We start from the raw sequence: 23,928 nt of genomic DNA, 5'->3' as shown, positions 1-23,928 counted from the left end.
AGATTAAGCATGTTTATTAAAGTTCTTTTTTAAAAAGTATTAAAATAAGCACAGAATAATAAGCACAGTGTTTCTCAACAGGAACAAACCTAATTAAGTTGCATTCAGCTTTTACGGGGGAAAAAAAAAAAACAAAACCAACATCCAGTACTGTGACTGTTGGGTTGTTCATTGTTCTGGTACACTGACTAAGGGATTTATGTGAGCTGTTTGGCTCAGAGCAAGCATGTGCAATTTCAGCTAACCTAGCTTTAAGGCAGAACAGAAAGAGGAGAGTGCTATTCTCTCTCTCTCTCTCTCTCTCTCTCTCTCTCTCTCTCTCTCTCTCTCTCTCTCTCTCTCTCTCTCTCTCTCTCTCTCATCTTTTTGTTTAATCTCCAGAACTGCTGTGAACAAATAATTAAAATGAAAAGTTTAGGACTGAAGAACAAAGGTATAAGTATACCTTTTAAAATAAAATCTAACATTTAAATATCATTTGTTCTGTGTTCCTGCCCCACAAATAAACAATAACCACATTTAACTTTGTTCTTATTTTATTTTGAAACTGTTTATTCATGCCTCAGGTATGTGGTTATTTGGATTCTGTTTACTGGGTTATTTGCTCTATTCATGGCAACCCAACAGTGGCAGCCTTTAGCCTGTTTAGGCTACTATAGTTTAAAAAGTGATGTCCAACAGGAATTTGGACCAGAGCAGAGTGCAAAAACAAAGATAATTGGCTATTCTTTTTCCCCTGAGTTGAATCTTTATAGTTTTACTATTCAGTTTCCATTATTGTTCTTTGTCTAATAAACTTGCCTAAATGAATTAGTAAAACATTTTTCCTTTTATTAGCGTGTGGTTTAGAGTTGCTATTCTCTATTAAATATTGATGGTGATCACACATAACTTACAGGAAAGGTATGACTGAAAAATATTTTATTTGAAAGTATCATCTTGCCCATGTAATTGTAACTCCTCTGTATGGTATTCTCACACACACAAAAAAAAGTATTTATTTGTGTTAGAAGAATTAGCAGATCAGAGCCATAACTTAATATACTATTATTTATAAGAAATCAAATAAAAGATACTAATTTGATTTAAAGAAAATTGGATAATAATGTTAGTAATCCTTATATTTGGAAAAAGTTCCAAAATGGACTATAAGTGATCCAAATTTGCAAAAAAATGGTTCACAGCAATCCTGTGTATGGGCGGGTGCGTGTGTGTATAAAATTGATTTTTTTTTGTATTTTTTAACTAACTTCTTCCTTTCTTTTCTTTATAATTATAGCATATAGATTGCCTTACCACATCTATCTCAGATTTGGAATTTTCCTCAGATTTTACTGTGAAGATCACAAAGTCATCCATATGCACTGTAAGCTATTCATTTCTGCTTTCATGAATTTTTCTGGTTTGTTTTGTTGTGCTAGTCCTGGGGCTTGAACTTGGAGCTTGGACTCTGTCCCTGAGCTTTTTGTTCAAGGCTAGCATTCTACTACTTGAGTCACAGCTCCATTTCTGGCTTTTGGGGTAGTTAATTGGAGCTAAGGGTTTCACAGACTTTCCTGCTAGGGCTGGCTTCTAAACTATAATGTCTGCTTCCTGAGTAGCTAGAATTACAAGCAAGAGCCACTTGAACTCAACCTACTTTCATGAATTTACCGTCAGGGTAACTGACTGTCAGGCTAATGAATTAATTATCAGGTTTTTGATAAATGAAAACAACTATTGCTTTTGACAGACTATTTTTGCTTTAGCTAGGCCACTGAACAGATCTGATTTAATAGGTGAGTAGACTTCAAGAAAGTTAGGTTAGTTTAGTAGACAAAACAGTAGGAAATTATGTCTGCATAATTTTTCTGTTTTTTTATAAAATAATTATCAATCTTAGAATTAATCAAGAGCATTCAACTTTCTCTTCAAAGATAAAAATTTATATCCTACTCCTAGTAATTCTTAACACTTATTTTATATATATATATATATATATATATATATATATATATATATATATATATATATATATATATATATATGGTCGAATGCTTTATATTTATTTATGAAAAATAAGGAGTTGACATTGATTTATGTTTCTTTTAGAAAGCAGCTTGGATACTAAGAAAAGTATGGGCTTTAGAAGAATTAGACCTCATGGGGGGGGGGGGGGCTTTTCTGGATTTTTGGCAGGACTGGGCTTTTGTATTCAGCACCTCACACTTACTAGGCTGGTTGTCCACCATTGAGCCACACCTCCAGACCATTATTTGTTTTTTTTTTCCTTTTTTTTGGGGGGGGGGCAGTGGTTGGAGATAGAGTCTCACTTGTTGTCCAGGCATGCACCACCATACCCAACTCTTTGTATTCAGAGAGAGTCTTGGAACTTTACTCTTCAGGGTTGTTCTGGAACCACAATCCTTCCAATCACAACCTTCCATGAATCCAGGATGTCAGGACATGCCACTGTGCCCAGCTGTGGATTGAGAAGGGAGCTCATAAACATTTCTTCCTAGGCTATCCTCAAAACATGATCCTTCCATCCTCGGTTTCATGTAGTTAGGATTACAGGTGTGAGCCACTGGCATTTGAATCCTGTTTGATGGTTTGACATTGCGTCTCAGTCTCCTGGCTTGGACTCGAACTCCTTACCTTCTTGAGTTAGACATTGTGTCTCAGTCTCCTGGCTTGGACTCGAACTCCTTACCTTCCTGAGTTAGACTGCCAGGGGCTAGGATTATAAATGTAGCTGTACATCTTACCTAGCTTTTACTGTGTTTTAATATTAATAATTCTTAAGAATTTAAAGAAAACCTACCTTGGTTAATAAAAATTGATCTATCTATAAAGAAAATCATAGAATGTCTTTGTCATATCACCAGTATTTTTGAGTAGTGTTTCAAGTCTGTTTTCGGTGAACTTGACATAATTTGGAACAAATGTAAAATGAGTAGAAATGTCAAAAACTATATTTGTGTTTTGCTTATTTATTTTAATTTAATTAATTAATTTATTTATTTTTGTCGGTTGTGGGTCTTGAATTCTGGGCCAGGACAATGTCCCTGAGTTCTTCAGCTCAAGGCGAGCACTCTGCCACGTAAGCCACAATGCCACTTCCTGTTTTCTTGTGGTTAGTTGGAAATAAAGAGTCTTGTGGACGTTCCTGCCTAGTCTGGCTTTGAACCACAATCCTCAGATCTCAGCCTCCTGAGTAGCTAGAACAGGTGTGAGCCACCGGTACCCAGCTCATATATTTATTTTTAAAGTAATTGTACAAAGGGGCTTTAAATCTGTAAGTCAGTTTATGAATATAATGCATTTGATTGACGTTTTTATTCCTATTAGATGAATAGATGTACTAGATAAATATTGACTTTGAAATTCTGTTTTCTTATTTATTGGTCATGATCCTTAATTTCAAGCAATCAAATCTAGAACAACTTGTTTAAATGAGTAAAATCTATTCAATTCAAAAGTTATAAAGACTATTTTGGTATTCAGAGTACTGTATCAAATAGCTACATACATTTTTCCTTTTATAATCATCAGAGTTCCATAAGAAAAATCTATTTGAACTGAACTATTATATTCTCGTACAACTGTACAGAACATAGTATTTATATTTTCTTAACTTGGCTGAATTGTATTTATATAACAGTCTGGGCTATAGAAGCAAGACCCTGTCTCAATAAAAAGGAAAAACAAAAATTAGGAATGGAGTTCTGAAATCTCTGAAGAAGATAGTAGGAGGTTCGAGTTCACTTATATATCTGATCGCTGCTGAATAAGATAGTTCTAAAGGGATGTGTTGTTATAAGCCATGCTTATTGGGTATATGCCAACTGGAGTGTTAATTCATCTCAGAACTTTTGGTCAAATAATTAGTTGCAAAATATTGCTTTGTGATAATATCTACCAGTCATTGAACATTTGAATGTCAAGTAGTGTACTGCATTCTTAAAAAGCTGCCTTTCATTTAGTCCTTATAACCATTTGAAATGAGTGCTTATGTTCCCATTATACTGATAAAGAATAGATATGACTGTTAGACTCATGAAAAACTTTCTTTACGGTTTGCTGACCCATGAAAACTATCTTAGTCAGATTGTACAAACTACCAAGAAAACATCAAAAAAACTTAAAAAATAAGGTATTCCAGGTCTTAAACCAGGCTGCATTTGGCACATAAGACAGAGCTAAAACTTGTTATATGTGTAAGTTTCCATAGTTTTTGCTTTCAGTCAGTAGTTTAGCAGTGTTGTGATAGAAAGAGCAGGTCAGTATAAATCGTAAGGCACTCTTCCTTAAAAGTAGGGCAGAGAGTTGTTTGATGAAAGACATGCATTCTCCTATGCAGCAGATTAAAAAGCATAGCTTCTTCTGAGCACTGGTGACTCATGCCTATAATTTTAGCTACTCAGGAAGCTGAGATCTCAGGATCATGAATTTGAACCCAGCCCAGGCAAGAAAGTCTAGGAGATTGTTAGCTCCATTTAATCACCACAGAACCAGAAGTGGAGCTGTGGCTCATATGGTAGAATGCAAACCTTGAGCAAAAAAGCTAAGGGATAATCTTTAGATTAAGCCCCAGTATCAGCACGCACACAAAAAAGTGTAGCTTCTAATTTCATTCCTTAGAGCAATGTTTAATTTGGTTGGCATACTTTCTCTACCATGGAGCCTGACACGAATAAGATTTTAGAGCCTAATTCGCTTATTGGATTTTCACTATTTGTGAGTACCAACTAACAACTGCTGTGCACTACACCTCTCTTTTGCTTTTTGATATGCTGCCAGCTCCTGATTCTCTGCCAACCTTCTGGAGCTATTAGACTACCATGAATGCTGACTCCCTCTGAAAAGTTAAATTAGCTACATTTACAGCAAAGAAAAATCTGTAACAGAAGTGTTAAAAGGGATGAGTGGCTAATTGGAATTTAGTTTCCCTTTATGTCGGCAGAAGATTTAGTGAAGATATTGGTAAAGGGGTAGAGAAATAACTTTGAGGAGGAAGGGTAGAAAATTTAGGGGTATTTAGATACAATGTAGAAAATATCAGGATATGTCCTGATTAAGTACAAACCTTTACATATAGTATGTTCTTTTTTTCTTTTCTTGTGCTTGAGGCTTGAATGCACAGCTACAAGTTGAGATGGACAATTTCTAATATTGAAGTCCATTTTCAAATATGTAGAACCACTTATTTCTTAATGAACTTTTAAATCTATAGTTTAGTTAAATGGGAGAAAATTGGATTTCTCATAGTAACAAGATGCTAACATCACCTCCTTTGGATTTAATTTCAATAGCTTATATGCCCTAGTCTGATAGTGCCTGTAGAGAGCTTCTTTGGGTTGTTAGACCCTTCTATAGAAAAGTATCTTTCCTTTTTGCAGACACACACACACACACACACACACACACACACACACACACACACACACACACACACACACACACACACACACACACACACACACACACACACACACACTACCACAGAAAAGAAAATGATAGCATTTTAAAATGGATATTTTTATTAACATTGTGAAGAACATGAGATATAGAATAGGTTATATCTTGTAAGTCCTATTTTGTTTCTATTTTGTGTGCTAGTTTGTTTTTAATGTCATTTGTTAATTGTATAGTGTTCTCTTTCTGGGGTGGGGGGTGGCGCAGCCACCTCTGTGGCGACTGTGCGTAAACCTCTCACCAGTATAATAAAGCATCCACTGTCATAATTGTAGCTATACATTCTGTTAGTAATGCTTCCCTATAATGCATGAGTTGACCTTGAAAATGGAAATACTGAAGAGGGCTTTATCAGATTACTTGCTCACATAAATGTTATTGGATAAGTAGGCGTTGATATGTCATCTCTTAATCTCTTAATTTTACTTTTTTTGTTCTTATTTTTTATTATTGTAAAAGTGATGTACATAAGTCAGGTAAAAAGTACATTTCTTTTGGGACAGTGTCCCTTGCTCTCTCCCAGATTAACCCTTCTAGTAGCATGTTCTAAAATAATGACTGAAAAGCAGTTTATAGTTTATGCAAACTTTTCTCATTATTTAAACATTTAGCAAGAAATGTTATTTTCAGATTTAGTTTTCTATTACTATAGTTGTTAACTTGAAGAGGAACTTGTGTATCAAATAAATAACAGATTTATTTTATATTCTTAAGAACTTCATAAAATAAGAGCTTTTATGTTAGATTTATAGAACTGCATATGTGAATGGAAGATTTGTTGATCAAAAGTGCATTAACAGTTACTTCCATTCATAAGCAAATATTAAATGCTATGTGCCAAATACTTGTTCTAACCTGGGCAGAAAAATAAAAACTATTCCCTTCCCTGAAAAGGCTCTTAAATGAGAGGAGATAGGCAATGAGTACCTTCCAGTATCAATATGAAGATTAAAATGCATGGATAAAGGATGATCTGGGACTGGGAACATGGCAAAATATTTTCTGGACAAAGAATTGATTTATTAATCATTTTTCCATATAATTTTTGTTGTTGCTAGCCAATCCATGTTTTTATTTCAGTGATCTTATTTTTCATTTCTAGAATTCCTGTATTTTTGTCTTAGAGTTAAGTTCTTTCCATCCCTTTAATCAGTTCTTTGAGTTACTAGTTGTTTTGTTGTTTTTTTTTTAAACACCAACTCAATTATTGTGAAATGAAACTGAAATCTGTATAGCTCAAATCTTGACTCCCTAGGCATAGTACTTTTTATTTTCATTTTAGTTTTTCAATTAAGTTTCACATTTTTCTAATGGCTTAAGGTAAAGAAAATCTTCGAGATAAACCCATTTTAGAATTATGTTTATTAAATCTTCTTCCAATATTTGTGAAAAATCTCTGATGCTAGAACCCTAATTCCAAACTCATTCCTGAATATTAAATCAGCTCAGTACTATTTGGCATAAATTGACCTAATTTTGACCTTGCAAACTTAATCAGCTAAAGAAACTAATTATTAAAACACATCTGTGCTGCTTAGAAATAGTAAGATTTGTTTTGAACTTGCATCATAGATTTTAGTGGGACATCTGCTATATATTTCTAATAGGCTTCATTAAGTAAACTTCCTGTCTGGGGTGAAGCGTGTTCCTAATTATATGACTTTACCTCTACAGTTGGTCTTACTTAGGTTTCTCCTTGTGTGAATGACCTTCTGACTTAGAGCACAATCCTCATTTTGCTGTTCTCTGAAACCTGAGCTTTCCTAGCTAGGCCTAGATAGTAGTTAAAACACTTCATTTATTCTTGTTTTCTTAGTATTGTTGCATGCTAAGGAAGGGCTATGAGTCATTGTGATACAGCAACAAGTCCAATGTCGGTAGTTCTGTTAATGAGGAGCAATAAAAACAGCCCCTCTGTATATTATATAATAGCAAATAATTATTGAGAATTTGGTTATGTGTAAGACCATTGTAGCCACCAAAAATGAATCCATTATTTTTAGAGTGGCAAACTGAACTGTATAGGGAAGAAATTACATGATGTTGAGGTATTGCTTCAAAATACTTGAGCAGAAAAGGGAAAGCTAGGGGACAATAGATGAAGTGGCCATCTAAATACTGGTTCAATAATAGGCAATAGGCACTCAAAGATTCTATAATTGTGTGTGTTTTTGAAATTTCCCATAGTTGGGTAATTTTTAAAGACTGACAGTGTTCTAAGAAATGTGGAAGTGCGGTAAAACAAATGTAATGCACGGAGACAAAGCGATTGTCTTAATCATTACACTCTAGTATAAAAAAGTAGAACACAGAAAAATGTATTCAGTTCTTCAACAAAAAGACATCACCAGAAATGCCCATTTCAACCTTCCTTATAATGGCTACAAACTGGAAATAATTGCAGTACTTGCCAACAGTAGAATTTAGTATAAGTAAGTGTGACATACTTATTGAGAAGAATAAAGCAATAAAGCTTTAAAGAAGAATCTTTCTAACATAAGGCTACTCAAGAGGCTGAGATCATATTCGAAGCCAGCCTGGGTAAGAAAGTCTGAGACTCTTCTCTGATTAACTGCCCAAAAAAACCCTAAAGTAGAACTGTGGTTCAGGTGATAGACTACTACCCCTGAGCAAAAAACCTCAGACAGCTCCCAAACCCAAGCCCCAGTGAATGGCACAAAACAAAACAAAAAATGGAATAAGTTGAATGGCTGGTGAAGATGAAGAGAAAAAAAAGAACTCTTATAAGTTAATATAAACATTGTAGAAAATAGTATGCTGATGCCTTTAAAAAAAATAAAAATACAATAACCATATGATCTAGCTAGCAAGTTCATCTTTTCCTTAGAACAGTGGGAAGTTAATTATTATGGTCTTTTGGCAGACAATGATAAGATCAAAAAAGCACTTTGGGATGATTATATAACTATACTATGGAGAACAAATAGAAGGTCACAATGGATGTGGGAGGCTAATAGACTCAGGCTAGAAATAGCAGTGATTTACACAAAGATGGCTCTTTGTAGAAATGGGTAAGTGGACATATTCAAGGATTATGTAGGAGGTAAAATTGAAAGAATTTGAGGATAGGTTAGATGAGGAAGGAAAGAAATAAGAGAAGAAATAACAGTGACAACTCCAAGGATTCTTACTTGTACACTTTGAAGAACTATGGTTCTGTTGATTAATAAAGGCAAGCATAAAATTATAGGAATTGCTCTTGAAGTTAGCAGGTTCTGAAAGCTTATTTTTTAAGTAAGTATATCTTAATGTAGGTTGTAACTCTTCAGGTAAACAAAGTCTGTAAGAGGAAAAGAGTGTAAAAAGTACAGATGACCTGCCATCCCAGATGAGCATAATAAATTGCCATTTCCTTAGTTGCCACCAGCTTATATGCATTGGTCCAGAGAAAACATCTTGCTTTACTCCATCCATGTCACTCTAGTCTTTTTTAAATTATTTCTTTTCAGATTTAGGCATAGTTCTTGCCTGAAATCCCAGCTCTTGGGAACTGGGGCAGGAGGATCATGCATTCCAGTTCAGCATGGGTTACATGAGACCGCATCTGAAAAAAAAATAAAATAACCCACCCAAAAAGTACATCTACTTTTTTTATTCTCGATGTAGTGATATCCATTAGTTATGCAAGGATATTTCATTTTAACAAGTCTATTTGCATGTATAATACTTCTTTATCATAATCACTCTGTGATTCTCCTTCCTCTCCCAGCAGCTTTCTAAGCAAGTTCCATCAAGTTGTCTTGTTCCATTTTCATACACATATACAAAGTATTTTCCATGAAAAAGCATATGTTCTTAATATAACTGGTGATCTATTATACACTATCTACTTTATCTGGAGCTCAGCCAAAGAAATAATCTTATTAAGGGATTTTCCAGTGTGATTTTTTTTTTTTCAGTAGTAGGATGGAGATTGAATTCAGGGCCTCAATTACAAGGCAGGGGCTCTACTACTTGAGCCATACCTTCAGGTGCTTGTTACCATGATTATTTTCAAGGTAGTCTCACTTTGGGCCCATGGTGACCTTTCCTGAGACCTTCCCAATATGTGCCTCCCAGGTAGCTAAGGTTATAGGCTTGAGCCACCAAACCTGGTTTCAGAGTAGTTTGATTGAGCTTTTCCCCATGTGACTGGATACTCCATATGAAACTTTGTCTTATTACTTTATATTTCAAAGTGAGTCTGTGTAGTTCTGAATGGTTTTATAGTTGACTAAAGTCTGAGGGCAACTCTAAATGTAAGCCATACAGTTTATATGACCTGATTTCCTCTAATTTTTATTGTTCCAACCCCAAGAAGGCTTATGTGCCAGAGAAGTATAGCCATTAAAAAAAAAAAGTTCACTTAATATAATTTTTTCCAAGTCTTTCTATTTCCTAACAAATGGGGCAATTATATTAAGTGAAGTAAGCCAGACCCAAAGAAACATAGGTCCCATGGTTTCCCTTATTTGCATAGTATATGTCTGAGTCAAGCAGAAAAGATCAGTTAAGTTGATGTTAGGGAAATGAACCCTAAGATATGTATTCAAATGTTTTTTTCTTTCATGCGATTGTTTCTAACACATAAGATTATTTCTTTGTTGCTTTGTATGCCCCTCCCCCACGGTATAACCCCTGCTTTCACTGTATTTGATGTTGGTATAATTTGTGGAGGGGAAGGGAAAAAAACAAATCGTTTAAATAGGTATACAGGTGGATCCATTGCAACAATGAGATGTACAAGTCGTTATGTCGAAAACAAACTTTACAACTTTGGGGGGGGAGGGTTAGGTGAGGGGGTGGGGGGAAGATGGGATGGGAAGGGGAAACAAAGGAGGAGGCTACAATGCTTGATAAGAAATGTGCTCATGGGGCTGGGAAGGTGGCTCAGTGGTAGAGCGCTTGCCTTGTATGCTTGAAGCCCTGGGTTCGATTCCTCAGCACCACATAAGCAAAAAGAAAAAAGCTGGAAGTGGTACTGTAGCTCAAGTGGTAGAGCGCTAGCCTTGAGCTGAAGAGCTGAGGGACAGCACCTAGGCCCAGAGTCCAGGCCCCATGACCGGACCCCCCAAGAAATGTACTCATTATCTTGCCCATGTAATTGTAACCCCTCTGTACAGTATTTTCACAATAAAAAAAAAGTTTCTTCAATTCATTGTTTATATTTAATTGAAGAATGGGTTAGATCCTTTCCTTAAAACATTCATGAAGAAATACTTAATTTTTTGAACATCAGTTATGTTTACTACTTTCTGTTAACTTTGAGGTATATATTCATTTGATAGGACAGTGGAAAGGATCATTTCCAATATGAATTAGAGAATCAAAACACAAAATGGTAATTCTGAAGTTCAGAAAAATAAGCTGTCTACAAAATCAATACTCATGTGCCCTATTCTTTTCTAAAAGCTACTGAATCTATTTTTGTTGCTGTTGTGTGGTTTTTTTTGTTTTCTTTTGTTTTTCATTTTGTTTTGTGGCAGTACTGGGGCTTGTACTTGGGGCCTTGCACTTGCTAAAACCAATCTGCATTTAAAAATTATTTACAACTGATTCTAAGTCTCTAGATTGAGTAGCATTTAAAAGAATTTAAATATCAAATTGTTCTGAAACAACTTGAGAAGACTTAAAATTTGTAAGCTATGTGATGATACTCATTTAATTCCAGATAGGCATCAGGTCATGCTTGAAATCAGCAGTGTCAGAATAAGTTATGACAGAAATAATGACACTCAAGCAGTTCTAAAGTGTCTAGCTACAGCATAACAATGAGCAGGGAAAAAAATGGTTTATTTATCAAATAATCAATAGTAGTGGACTTGTGTAGAGCTGTCATGGCAATTTGACCTAGTCTCATCTCAGAGGCTGCCAATTAGTACTATTAGGTAGTGATGGTAAATGAGTTTGACCAGATATTTTTCTCTGATTCTGTTCGTTATCTCTGAAGTAATGACCTATAAGAAAATAATCTTCCCAGTTCAGATTTCTTTGTCCTGACAGAAACCATTGTGAATATTGGCATCTAGATCTCCTAGAAATCCTAAAGTACCCAATGTTTCTAAACAGTTAATGTATATGATCAAGAATTGGGAAAATAAATTTTTACTATTTATATGAGATAATTTGGAATTTGCTTTGGAATACTTAACAAAACAAGTCAGTCAGTTTATTTTTCTGTTCTAAAGAAAACTTAATGTAAAAAACTAATATTAAAGTGAAAGAAAATGTTCTAAAAATTCAGTTCTCTTTAAAACAGATGACTATAAATTCAAAGAGAAACATTTATGGTGGTAATATAACACTGTGATTATAAGCCATGCCCTGAGACCTGCTAGGCCCACATTTACCAATATAATATTTAAGGTATTTAATTTGAAGTATTTAATTTCTCTCAATTTTCTATCTCAGAAGTGGAGGTAACCGCCGGGCGCTGGTGGCTCACGCCTATAGTCCTAGCTACTCAGGAGGCTGAGATCTGAGGACCACGGTTCAAAGCCAGCCCGGGCAGGAGAGACTGTGAGACTCCTATCTCCAATAAATCACCAGAAAACCGGAAGTGGCGCTGTAGCTTAAGTGGTAGAGCGCTCGCCTTGAACTGAAGAGCTGAGGGACAGCACCCAGGCCCAGAGTTCAAGCCCCACGACTGACCAAAAAAAAAAAAAAAAAGAAGTGGAGGTAACCCCAATAACTACCCTTTGGTATTTTGAGAACTAAAGAAGAATTCATCCATTTACTACTGTGCCTGGCACATAGAAGATTCTTAGTGATTCAGTCAATGTTTCCCTTCACTTTCCTGTCTAGATACATTGTTAAAGAAAGGATTGTTTCTATTTGTTTTATTTTGAACAGATCCATTTGCTTATAGGAATTTAGGACTCTGTGGTTTCATAGATGGGGTCTACTTATTCCTTCAGCATTTACTAAACCAAACAGATGTGCTTTTACCACATCAACAACCAGTTTCTTTCTGTATATACAAAAAAAAAAAATCTTCAGACTTATCCATACACCTGAGTATCTACTGTATTTACAGAAATTATACCTTCTTTGAAAATGCTATTTATGCAATTCTGCTGTTTCTGAAAGCAGCCTCATTTACCTACAGTCTTAGAGAGTTGTGTTTTAATGTAAATATTACATTTCTTCTAATATCTTCTAACAAATGATATGTCTGGGTTTTCCTCAAAGCTGCACACATGGTGGTCAGTCTGATTTCTTTTCTCCAGAGATTTCTTTTCTCTAAGGGATAGGCCATACTGAACCTTGGGGACCCTGAGATATAAGCTATTTCACCAGCATATGCAGGGATTGTAATCAAAAACAAAATAAGACAAGCCAAGTTACAAATACAAAACCAGAACTTAAGATAGCTAGTGTAATTACTATCTTTGAAAAATGGCAGCTTGTTAATGAGAAACATGATGATCCCTGGGCTCTGCAGAGAGGTCACAGCCGTCTTTCATTTCACTGTTTCAAAAGGAAGCGAGCTGTTCATTTCTGGAAAGTTAGATGTTCCACATTTACTATCTCTTCCCTTTTTTCTGTCTATTAGTAGCATATAGATGCTACTAACATCTGAAGGCAAACTGGTGTTTGATAGCACTTGATCATCTAGCTATAATGATTAGTTTTAATAGTTTTCAGTTTTAAACCTTAAAACAGAAATACATTTCCATGTTGTTTTCCCTCTTAGATTTTTTTTTGTTTGGTGAGTCATGGGGCATGAACTCTGGGCCTGGGCGCTGTCCTTAGCTCTTCAGCTCAAGGCTAGCACTCTACCACCTGAGCCAATGTGCCACTTCCAGCCTTTTCTGCTTATGTGGTGCTAAGGAATCAAACCCAGGGCCTCATGCATGCGAGGCAAGCTCTCTACCACTGAGCCACCTTCGCCTCCCCCCACCTCGCCCTTAGATTTTTATTTTGAATTAGAATTTCTTTTTGTTGACAGGTGGGCCTCCCAACTCCTGGGGGCTCTCCTTCCTCAGCTCCCCCAACAGCTGGGACTACAGTCACATGCAAGTCATACCTACTTGCTTTAATTGTTTTCTTAAGTTCAACATTCTATATAGTGTGAACATTCTCTCTGTATGTGCATGTGTGTGTATATATATACACACATATACACATATAGATATATGCACATACAGATACATATATATAGTGTATATGAGTATGCCTGCATGAGTATGCATATGCTTATGCTTGTGTGCCAGTTCTAAGCCTTGAACTCCTCAAGGCTTTCAGCTCTTGCTTGGCTTTGTTAGTCAAAAGCTGGCAGTCTACAACTTGAGCCATACTTCCTGTCTGGCATTTTTCTGGTTAACTGAAGATACAGTCTTATGGGTTTTTTTCCCCCTGCCTGGGCTGGCTTTGAATCACAGTCCTCCACGTCTCATCCTCCTGAGTAGCTTGGTATAACAGGTATGAGCCCCTGAAACCACTGTCAGATATATTCTTAAGAATGCAACGGTTACTTAGCATTGGTAATGTTTTCTGGCATTTGAAGAACTGAAAATGAGAATTAGAGTCCTCACATGGATAGGTTTTAAGGACACTTTTGAAAAGCAACATGAAAAATGGGATATAGTAAACATTAATATCAAGCAGTAAGAAACCGATGGTGCATGAGGGAGAAGGAGATAGAAATCTGGAGAAGCAGCGAGCTGCTTTAAATGCAAGCACAAGCAAAAAGATACTTTTCATGAGTACTTTTCATTTAAGTAAAAATGTAATGATGAATGTTATGTAAAAGATATCCACTGCTATCACAACCTTTTCTTTCAGAAAGCCTTTTAAATAGTGTATGCACTATAATTAGTGGGACATGGTTAATTTTTGGTACAGATGTCAGAAACTATTATCTTGAAGTAGGTGTTATCTAATATCAAGGTTGAATAAAAATAGTTGTAAAAGAAATAAAATATCCTGACTTCTTTTTCCCAAAGATTGGTACAAATTTAGCCTGTGTCTCTGCATCATTTAACAAATAGGTCACTTAGTTAACTTCCTGTAGTTTCTGAGTATTCCAGGTTATGTCATGCCTTTGTAACTGCACCATCATTCTCATTGTTTAGATATGTTACAGTGATTGAGCTTAGGCACTGAGGATAGGTGAACTGTGGAAAGGGGTGAGTCTGCCTTTAATTACCTGTTGGGATCTACAGTTGAACAAAAGACAACAAACAAGCTGAGTGAATACTGTGAAAGCCATTACAGGGCGTGCAACAACCTTTAATGGATACATTCTAATCTACTCCTTGGGATTAGGGAAGACTGTCCAGAGGAAGTAAGGTTTCAACTGAGACAGTAACCAGTTACTTTAGAGTGAGAGGGGAGAAAGTTACAGACATGGGGGCCTTTTATATATGTACAAATGTAAGAAAGACTCTGCCTCTTAAAATGGTAGACTAGAAAGACCCTCTCTCTTAGAATGATTACAAAAGTTGGGGAAAAATAGAAAACACTGTAAGTTAGTAAAGCACTTCTTAGTCAAAGCTCAGAAAAGAAGAATAACATTTGGGACTACATTTGCCTATAGGATTTGCTTATGCAGAGGAAGCTGCTGAAAAGATGTGAATAGCCCTGTGGATTACATCACATAGGTGCCAGTATAAATGGGATCCCTGTAAAGCAAAGTGCTGGGTATTTGGAGAATCTTAAAAAAACTGAATTCAGGAAGAGTGTAGAGATCAAGAAACCTTGACCTGGCCTACAGCCCAGCCTCAAGGCATCTCACTGGCCTTAGAAATTCAGGGGTCTATAGGACTTGATTATTTCTTCAGCAATTTTTCAAATACAATGTTCAGAACATAAAAAGAAAGCAATTAATTACAAAACGATATAAGACAACATAGACCCAGTAGATAATAAAAAGAGCTCTAGATCTTATATCAGTATGGATTTTTAAAAAAATTCTAATTACTAAGTTCAATGATTCCTTGGCACCACGTAAACAGAAAAAGCCAGATGTGGCGCTGTTACTCAAACAGTAGAGCACTAGCCTTGAGCTGAAGAGCTGAGAGACAGCACCCAGGCCCAGAGTTCAGGCCCCACGACTGACCAAAAAACAAAACAAAACCAACAAACAAAAAAACTGCGTATTAAACCTAACATTGAAGCCTTAAGCCTGTTGTAATCCTAGCTACTCAGAAGACCAAGACCTGGAAGATTGTGGTTTGAAGCCAACCCAGGTAGAAGAGTCTGCAAGGCACCATCTGTAACGGGCACAATGCCAGACTACAGGCATAGCTTAAGTTGGAGAGTACCCTCTGTGAACAAGAAAGTTGAGTAAGAGCTTGATGTACTGAGCTGAAGCCTCAGCACTGGTGCATGCACGTGCACATACACACAAAGGCCATATATTGTATGAACTATTCAAAATAGTCAAATTTGTGGACTAGGCTGAAAGGAGAATAAATGTAGCATTTCTTTTGGGAAAGATAGAAGTATTCTAAAATTAGATTATTGTGATGGGGATACAGCACTGAGTATATTAAAGATCTATAGTTGCATACTTTTTAAAATAGTATGTGAATTCCATCAGTTAAAAAGAGAAAAGAAATCATATAGAATCCCTCTCCCCTTCCCACCAAAAGATCTTCAAAACAGTCACTGGGGCTTGGGTAGGACATTGGAATTATCTTTATCTAAAGCCAGCAACTAGTATGGTAGGTAAATTCTCAGTGGTCACAATAATATTTAAAAACAAACAAACAAAATCTGGAAGCTGAGGCAGGAGGATCACAAGACCTTGTCTAAGACAATAGAAAACTCTTGAACCATGACATCATCATTGTACTGAAAGACAACTGCCTAGGCTGAATTCTTTTTTTTTTTTTAAGAACATTTTCCCCAGGAAGCCTTCATGAAGGAAGCATTAAAGGGTATTAAGCATTAAAGGGTATTCCAGCAAACGGAAACTGATTCCTGATGGAAGGGCAGAAATACAACAAGCAGTGAAGATTAACAAAAGTGAAAAATGTGTGGTGGTGTCCCCAGCAGTTATGAGTGTGTAGCTTCACCAAAAGATGTACATTAGAATTTTCTAACAGCACTCTTGATAAAACTCAAAATGTTCTAAGTTTCTGTCGGCAGTTTACTGGATACATTGGATGGAGTAGTCCTCTCTTATCTGAAGTTTTGTTTTTCCAAGTGTTCCATTGTTTGAGAATAACAAAAGAAAGGTAAATATAGTACTACAAGTTTTTCTTTATTTTGGGTCGGTTATGGGGCTTGGACTTTGGGCCAGGGTGCTGTCTCTCGACTCTTCAGTTCAAGGCTAGCATTCTACCACTTAAGACATAGCGCCGCTTCTGGTTTTCTGGTGTTTTATTGGAGATAAGAGTCTCATGGACTTTTCTGCCTGGGCTGGCTTTGAACCATGATCCCCAGATCTCAGCCTCCTTAGTAGCTAAGATTATAGGCTTGAGCTACCGGTGCCCGGCAGATCACATTCAAATATTGTTAATGTACTGGTCATTTCATTGTTGCTGGTGTATTTTGGGGGTGGTGGGGACAGGTCATTTGTGTGGCTTGAACTCCAAGGTATGGGTGCTGTCCCTGAGCTCTTTTGCTTAAGGCTAGTGTTCTGCCACTTTGAGCCACAGCATCACTTCTGGTTTTCTGATGATTAATTGGAGATAAGAGTCTCACTGACTTTCCTGCCTGGGCTGGCTTCAAACCTCAATCGTCAGATTTCAGCCTCCTTAAGTAGCTAGGATTACAGACATGAGCCACACCAAAGGCCCAACTTTTGCTAGTTTCTTAATGTGCCTCATTTATAGTCACATGTCTACAGACATGAGAATGAACAGTTATTAAAAGCTTGCAACTATGTAGACGATCTCACCTACAACTTGAGGGGAAATTAGCCAAATGCAAAAGATTAATGCCTTCGTTCCCTTTATGTTGAACGTGTAATAAGGAATAGTGTGCCCTTAGAGCCTAGGATAGTGATTACTCCTTTCAGTGGAGCTGCCTAGGATTGGCTAGGTTCAGAAAAGGTCTCCTGGGGGGCTGAAGATGTTCTGTTTCTTAATCCAAGTGTGGGTTTCACAGTTCTTTTCAGGTTGAAAATGTGCTGTAATATTCCCTTGTATGTGCTTTTCTGTATTACATTATATATTAAAACATTTTAAGGATAAAAATACTGGTAAAGTTACATGTGTGTGTACACACACACAGACACACACAGACTATATAAAACAAAAATCTCTCGTGTTTGCAAGTTGGAAGAAATTTTGAGTGGTTAATGCATTGAGGTTTATGAAATGTTAAATACTTGTGTTTCAGTGTGGCATAATGTTGTGCACATGCACAATCCCAGCTACTCAGGAAGTTAAATAAGCACAGGTATCACTTGGACCTAAGAAACATACCAGGACTTCATGTGTCTGAAAAAATTAAAAATTTTAGAAAGAAAATAAAAAATTTAGACCCCCAAAGAAATGATTGATTTTGCTCCTAAAACACTTTAATAAGCAGTTTCAAATTATAAGTAACCTAAATAAATTTAAAATGAGTTTCAGCTATTTGGAAATATTTTGAGTAGACCAAATAAAAGGATATTATTGTTAAGTGTCTGATACTATTAGACCTTTTGTCTGTTTTGCTTCTTCACATATTGCTTGGTGTACTGCTAAACACCACTCAATCTGGCAATACCCCTTGAGGATTTTATGACACTTAATGTGTATTGTTCCCTGGAGGAATCATGAAAGAAAGCAAAGATGGAAATTTACTCTTGGGATAAAATGGAAAATTAATTGAAGAAGAAAGCCTATAATTTAAGACATAGTTAATATTGTGAGAATTATAATTTTCATATTTATTGATTGTGTACACTAGTCATCACATTTCTTGCTCTTGTGTGCTATAGCTTGTATGGCTTGTGTTTATGTTTTTATCCGATTGGCTTGCATATGACAATGTAGGCTGTTTGGGTTTTTTTGTGTGTGTGTGTGTGTGTGTGTGTGTGTGTGTTTTTGTTTGATTTCATTGTCTGGTTTTTCTTGCTTTGCTTGCATCAGAGTTACCGTCATTTGGCTTTTAAATTCCATATTAAGATTTTGAAAGAAACACTCCAACAAAAAAATGAATTGCATCTCTGTTATAGTGATTCTGCTGCATGGATTACAAGCACTCTGTCTCCATGCTTGGATAAACTCCATCAAAAGCACATTATCCTCCTACTTCTGCGGCCAGCTGCCTAATTGTATCTGCTGTAACCACACGCTGTTGGAACATGATACCAATGAAGAACAGAAATGATAAATTACTCCCTGCAGGTGATAGTGATAATGATAATTTTTAATTTCCTTCTCCCTCATAAGGTTTAGGCTGATCTTATTTCTTGGCTGTCGTCCTGTTACATGCACACGTGATGTGTCCTTCTCAAGGAAAGACTCTTCACACCAACATACGTGAAAAAGAAATTTGTTTTTATTCTAAATCATTCTTCAAATGAGCATGTAGAAAATGAATTACATCTCCTTTTATACCCACAGTGTACAAGCAAGCAAAACGTGGCTTTAAAATGTCATGATTCAATTTACAAATGCCATGAGTTCTTTAATTTTTGAAATCCACTAAAATGGACTGAATGTCTCACTCTGAAATTATATTAATGCATAGGAATTTTTAGAATGCACAGAAAAGCAACATTATTCCATTATCTGTGTATGTTCTTCAAAACTATTGTGGAAGCTTCACAGCAAATTTCAAGAGGGATCAAACTGACAGAAATTCTCAGTGTGCACTTATATTCCCTTTTGTTTTTTTCTGTCACCATCATTGTTTTTATTGTTATTGTTCATTACCACCCATTTGCCCTTTGCTTGGTCTTGAGATCTTATGATTAAAATTTCTCTGGTATCATTGTATGAGATTTTATTTAGTTGTGACCCTGCCTTTGCTGATTAACTCAGCTCCTAGATACTTATCTTAGTGACTCCTGCCTCCAGGCAGTTACCAGTGCTCCTGACAAGAGTTACACTTGAGACAAGAGAAATTTATTTTCTGTTCAGACTTCTAACCTATCTGATCTTTCTTTCCCAAGCACATATCAAGTGGTAACACAAGCTATTGCTATTATGTATTAGTCCTCATTTTCAATTTCCTGTATTGTTGTTTATTCTTGTATCTTGAATGACTTCTTTTGGGAAAATATAAATTCATTGCAATTAACGCTTAAAAGATCAAAAGAGAATCCGTCATAGCAATGTCATGAAAGTATAAAAATGGTGGTATGTTATGGTCTCTAGATAAAAATTGTCTCATTAAGTCAGCTGCTATATTTGATTGGCTATATCATTGTTTGTATTTTCAAATAGATCTGCAAAAATAGAAATACAATTGCTGTCTTAAGAGTTGACCATTTGTAAATATGTGTGTGTGTTACTGAGCATTTAACCCAGGGCCTCACACTCACACTTGTTTAGGTGAGTTCTCTACCATTTGAGCTATGTCCTCAGCCCTTTTCTTTAAGTTAGGTTTTCACTAATTTTGTCCATACTGACCTTGAACTCTTTGTCTTCCGTCTCCTGGAATTATGGATATGTACCACCATGCCCTCCTCTCTGCAAATGATTTTTAATCTTGGGTGACTTTCACCTCATGGTGAAACTCAAATATTAAGAAGGTAAATGGGGCTGGGAAGGTGGCTCAGTGGTAGAGTGCTTGCCTTGCATGCATGAGGCCCTGGGTTCGATTCCTCAGCACCACATAAGCAGAAAAAGCCAGAAGTGGTGCTGTGGCTCAAGTGGTAGAGCACTAGCCTTGAGTTCAGGCCCCACGACCTACAAAAAATAAAAATAGTTAATTATTTAAATAAATATTTTTTTAAAAAAAGAAGGTAAATGTGCTTGAGGAAGAAAAGACGCTCTGATGCAACTTCAAAGAGAACTATAAAATAAGTGCAATTTCATATGTATTACATCTCTTCCAAATGCTCATAACCAAATGTATCAAAATCTCTTATTTTTCCTTAAGCTTGCTTATCTTTGTCTTTTAGTCACCCAAATAAGCCTATATTTCTTGCACTGTATTAATAGAGGTGAAGAAAGGAGTGGGTATGGATTAGTTTCTTGGATTTTTATTTTTTTTTTTTTTGTCGGTCGTGGAGCTTGACTCTGGGCCTGGGCCCTATCCTTGAGCTCTTCAGCTCGAGGCATGTACTCTACCACTTGAGCCACAGCACCACTTCCAGTTTTCTGATGGTTAATTGGAGATAAGAGTCTAGCAGTCTTTAATGTCTGGACTGGATTTGAACCATGATCCTCAGATCTCAGCCTCCTAAGTAGCTAGGATTACAGGCATGAGCCACCAGCACCCGAGTTTGGATTTTTTAAATGTAATTTTATTGTTATTATTAAGGTGTGTACAGAGGGTTTGCCATTTCATAAGTCAGGTAATTAGTACATTTCTTTTTTTTGAACAGTATCACTCTTCACTTCTCCCTAGTCATTTTCCATATAGTATATACTGAATAGCATGGCTGCATTCATTCACCCTCCTTCCCTCCCTTTCTTTATCCCCCCCCCCCCAGCTTCCCTATAAAGAAAAAAAGAACGCAAAACAAACACCACCATCAACAACAACAAAACATGTTTCCATTTCCTTAAACTCATCTTGATAAATAGTATTTTAATTATTCAGAGGAGTTTGACTTTTAATCACAATTCATAGATTTGGGGGCTGAAGGTAGTTCTAAAGTATCTATATTACAAACACACTATGTATTTTTCATGTTGTATGAACTCATATCAGTCTTTTTTCTTTAGACTTGAATTCTTTAATTGTAATTCTATAATTATTCTACCACGTCATTGCTAATTTCCAGTCTGGGTTTGAGGAATTATTGTTTGTTTGTTTTTGTTATTATTTGAGGGGAGGGCTTGCCATGGTTAAAAATATGTTTTTCTTTATGTATGTTATATGTTTTAGTTTCAGATCTAAACTTTAATGTTTTTAAATAGTTTTGTAATTATTGTAAATATTCTATCTTTTTTCCTTAAACTTTTTGTTGATTCTGTTTTGCTCGTCTGCTGGAAAATATATAGAATTATTAATTGGGGGAGAAACCTTTTCTTTGCCCCTAATTCATTTAGTTCTAACTACCTGTTAGACATTGCCCTAGCCCGACAGGATGCAAAGATGAGTGATAGGAGAGGTTCACTGAGGAAACTGAGGCAAAGGTGATGAACTGAATGCTTGTCCATACAGTACTATCATAGATAAATTACAGTAAGGTCTTATTTCAAATAACCTATTTTCACATAAGCTCTTCATGTTTTTTGGAAACAATATAGACAATCACAAAGATTATGAGTACTCCAACTTTATCACCTACTGTAAATAGCCTGGTAAATAACTGTACAGATATATACGTATATTTAATACATATATCTTTACAGATATATACGTATATTTAATACATTTTTCTGTACAGATATATACATATATTTAATACATATACTTAATCTCATACATATATTTAATTTTCACAATATGCCATATGTGACCATAATACCTACTGATGTGTCACGATGCTCTTTACCTGATAGAATAACGTGACTGTTCTTCCACATCAATCAAGATTTATCGAAGGATTATTTTTGATGGCCAAGTGATATTAGAAGGAAAACAGTTTTTCTACACATAAGACTTCTGACACCAAAATGTGTAAGTTTTCTACATGTGTGACAACTCACTCTTCAGTTGTCTATAACACAAGCTGGGTGTCCTATAATTCAATTCTGATACTGCCTGATTTAACACAGATTCCACAGGTTAGGTCTCCACCTGATGAGACTGCCCCACACTTCAGGTATCAGCCACAAGAACTGGGCCCCCAAATTACCCATGTTTCTGTCCATGTGGTTACACAGAACAACCAAGGATTCACAGAACTTAGAAACACTTCACCAGTTTCAAAGTTTCATATACACAATTACAAAGGATATAAATGTATAGCCAGATGAGTGGGTCTATGGAGCCAGGTCTGGGAACATCCTAGGCACACAACTCTACTGCTGTCCTAGCACATAGACACATCCACCAAACTAGACACTCTGAACTGCTCCTTGTTCTGGGTTTCTAATGATGTTCCATTGTGTTGTATGATTTAATAAATCATTGGCCATTTGTAATTAGCTCAGTCCTCTGCCCCTTTTCCCTCCTCAGAAGAATAGTACATCTGGTTATTCTTCACACAAACCCCTGTTTTTCTAAATATGACATACTTTTTTTTCCACATGGTTATTAATCATTTGATGTTTTAAAAATAAATTTCCTGACTTAATTTTTGTTCATTTCTTTTGTTGTGTTATTATTCATTTGTAGTAGTATAATATAGAAAAGACTTAATAAATTAGTCTAATTATGTAAGGCTAGTTATATTTGAGAGACTGAAGACTAAAATATTGATTTGGCTAAAACTTTTCAGAAATTGTGTTGGCTGAGGGACATAAAAACAGGAGTTAAGCCTGGGTCCTACTATTAAATAAATTACATGCTTATAGGACAGAACTACATGGTAACATAGCACAAAATATACTGTAATAGAATTATGTATAATAAATATATATCCAGCAAGTATTTATTTGTCCACTATATGCTACCACTGTTCTGGGTACTAAGAATATAGTGGTGAACTAGAAGGTCAGGAAGGAACAAATTTAATTTAAAAAATTCACCTGTGGAAGGTGGCGTAAGTATTGGAAACCAACTGAAAAGGTGGTTTCTGATTAATTATATGGTTTTCTGTGATCATTCATAGCTGAATAATCTATTTGTTAGAATTATAGTTTTTTTCAAAATACAGAATTTTATGTATATGGAGAAAGACACAAAAATATTGTTCCTAATTTAGTTGTGTATATTCCTAATTTAGTGCACAGGTTTTTATTCATTTTGATAATATTTTGAAACTTATTGACAATAATTGTATGTATTTGGGGGGATTAATAAAAAATTTTAAAATATTTTTTCAGTTCTCTCTTGGTATCTAAAATGTAATGAACTTCAAAGTTAAATATTGAATTTGCTTTGGACCCAATCCATATTTAGCCCTTCAAGATCAATAAAACTTAACATTCTTAGCAAAAACAACAGAGTACACAAATTGGCTTAATAATGATTTTTTAATAATCAATCTCTTGTTTTTAAAACTTTATAATCTTCATTAAATGTTAGTTTTAAAAACAGATTATGTTAAGCTTGTCCCATTAGTGAAAGGGAAAGGAATAGTGTGGCTTAAATTTTAAACAAAAGTAAGATTACATATTCATATAAATGTTCATTTTTATTGTGGGCCTTTTGTGCTGTTACTGTAATATTATAATTAATTTTGGAGTTTTCCCTTTAGGTATTTGCTTAAGTTTAACTTGAATACTTTTGTGCTTAGTATATTTTCAAAAAATGTAATATTTCCAAATTTACTGATTTCAAAATTATTTTTGTTGATCTTAC

General features: G+C 35.6%; 1 protein-coding gene across 1 annotated transcript in view; it reads left to right on the top strand.

Moving 5' to 3' along the window:
- Prmt3 (protein arginine methyltransferase 3) overlaps positions 1–23,928 on the top strand; it is a 96,464-nt gene that overhangs the window by 56,812 nt on the left and 15,724 nt on the right. The window contains exon 13 of the mRNA XM_070032720.1: positions 1,280–1,366. Within this exon, the coding sequence (XP_069888821.1) occupies positions 1,280–1,366 (87 nt within the window). The remainder of the gene's footprint in view (positions 1–1,279; positions 1,367–23,928) is intronic.

This window comes from Dipodomys merriami, unplaced genomic scaffold (assembly GCF_024711535.1).
Source record: "Dipodomys merriami isolate MVZ:Mamm:240054 unplaced genomic scaffold, mDipMer1.0.p SCAF_21, whole genome shotgun sequence".
In the NCBI taxonomy this organism is placed as follows: Eukaryota; Metazoa; Chordata; class Mammalia; order Rodentia; family Heteromyidae; genus Dipodomys; species Dipodomys merriami.
Note: the sequence above shows the minus strand (reverse complement) of the source record. Positions and strands in the feature narration are given on the sequence as shown.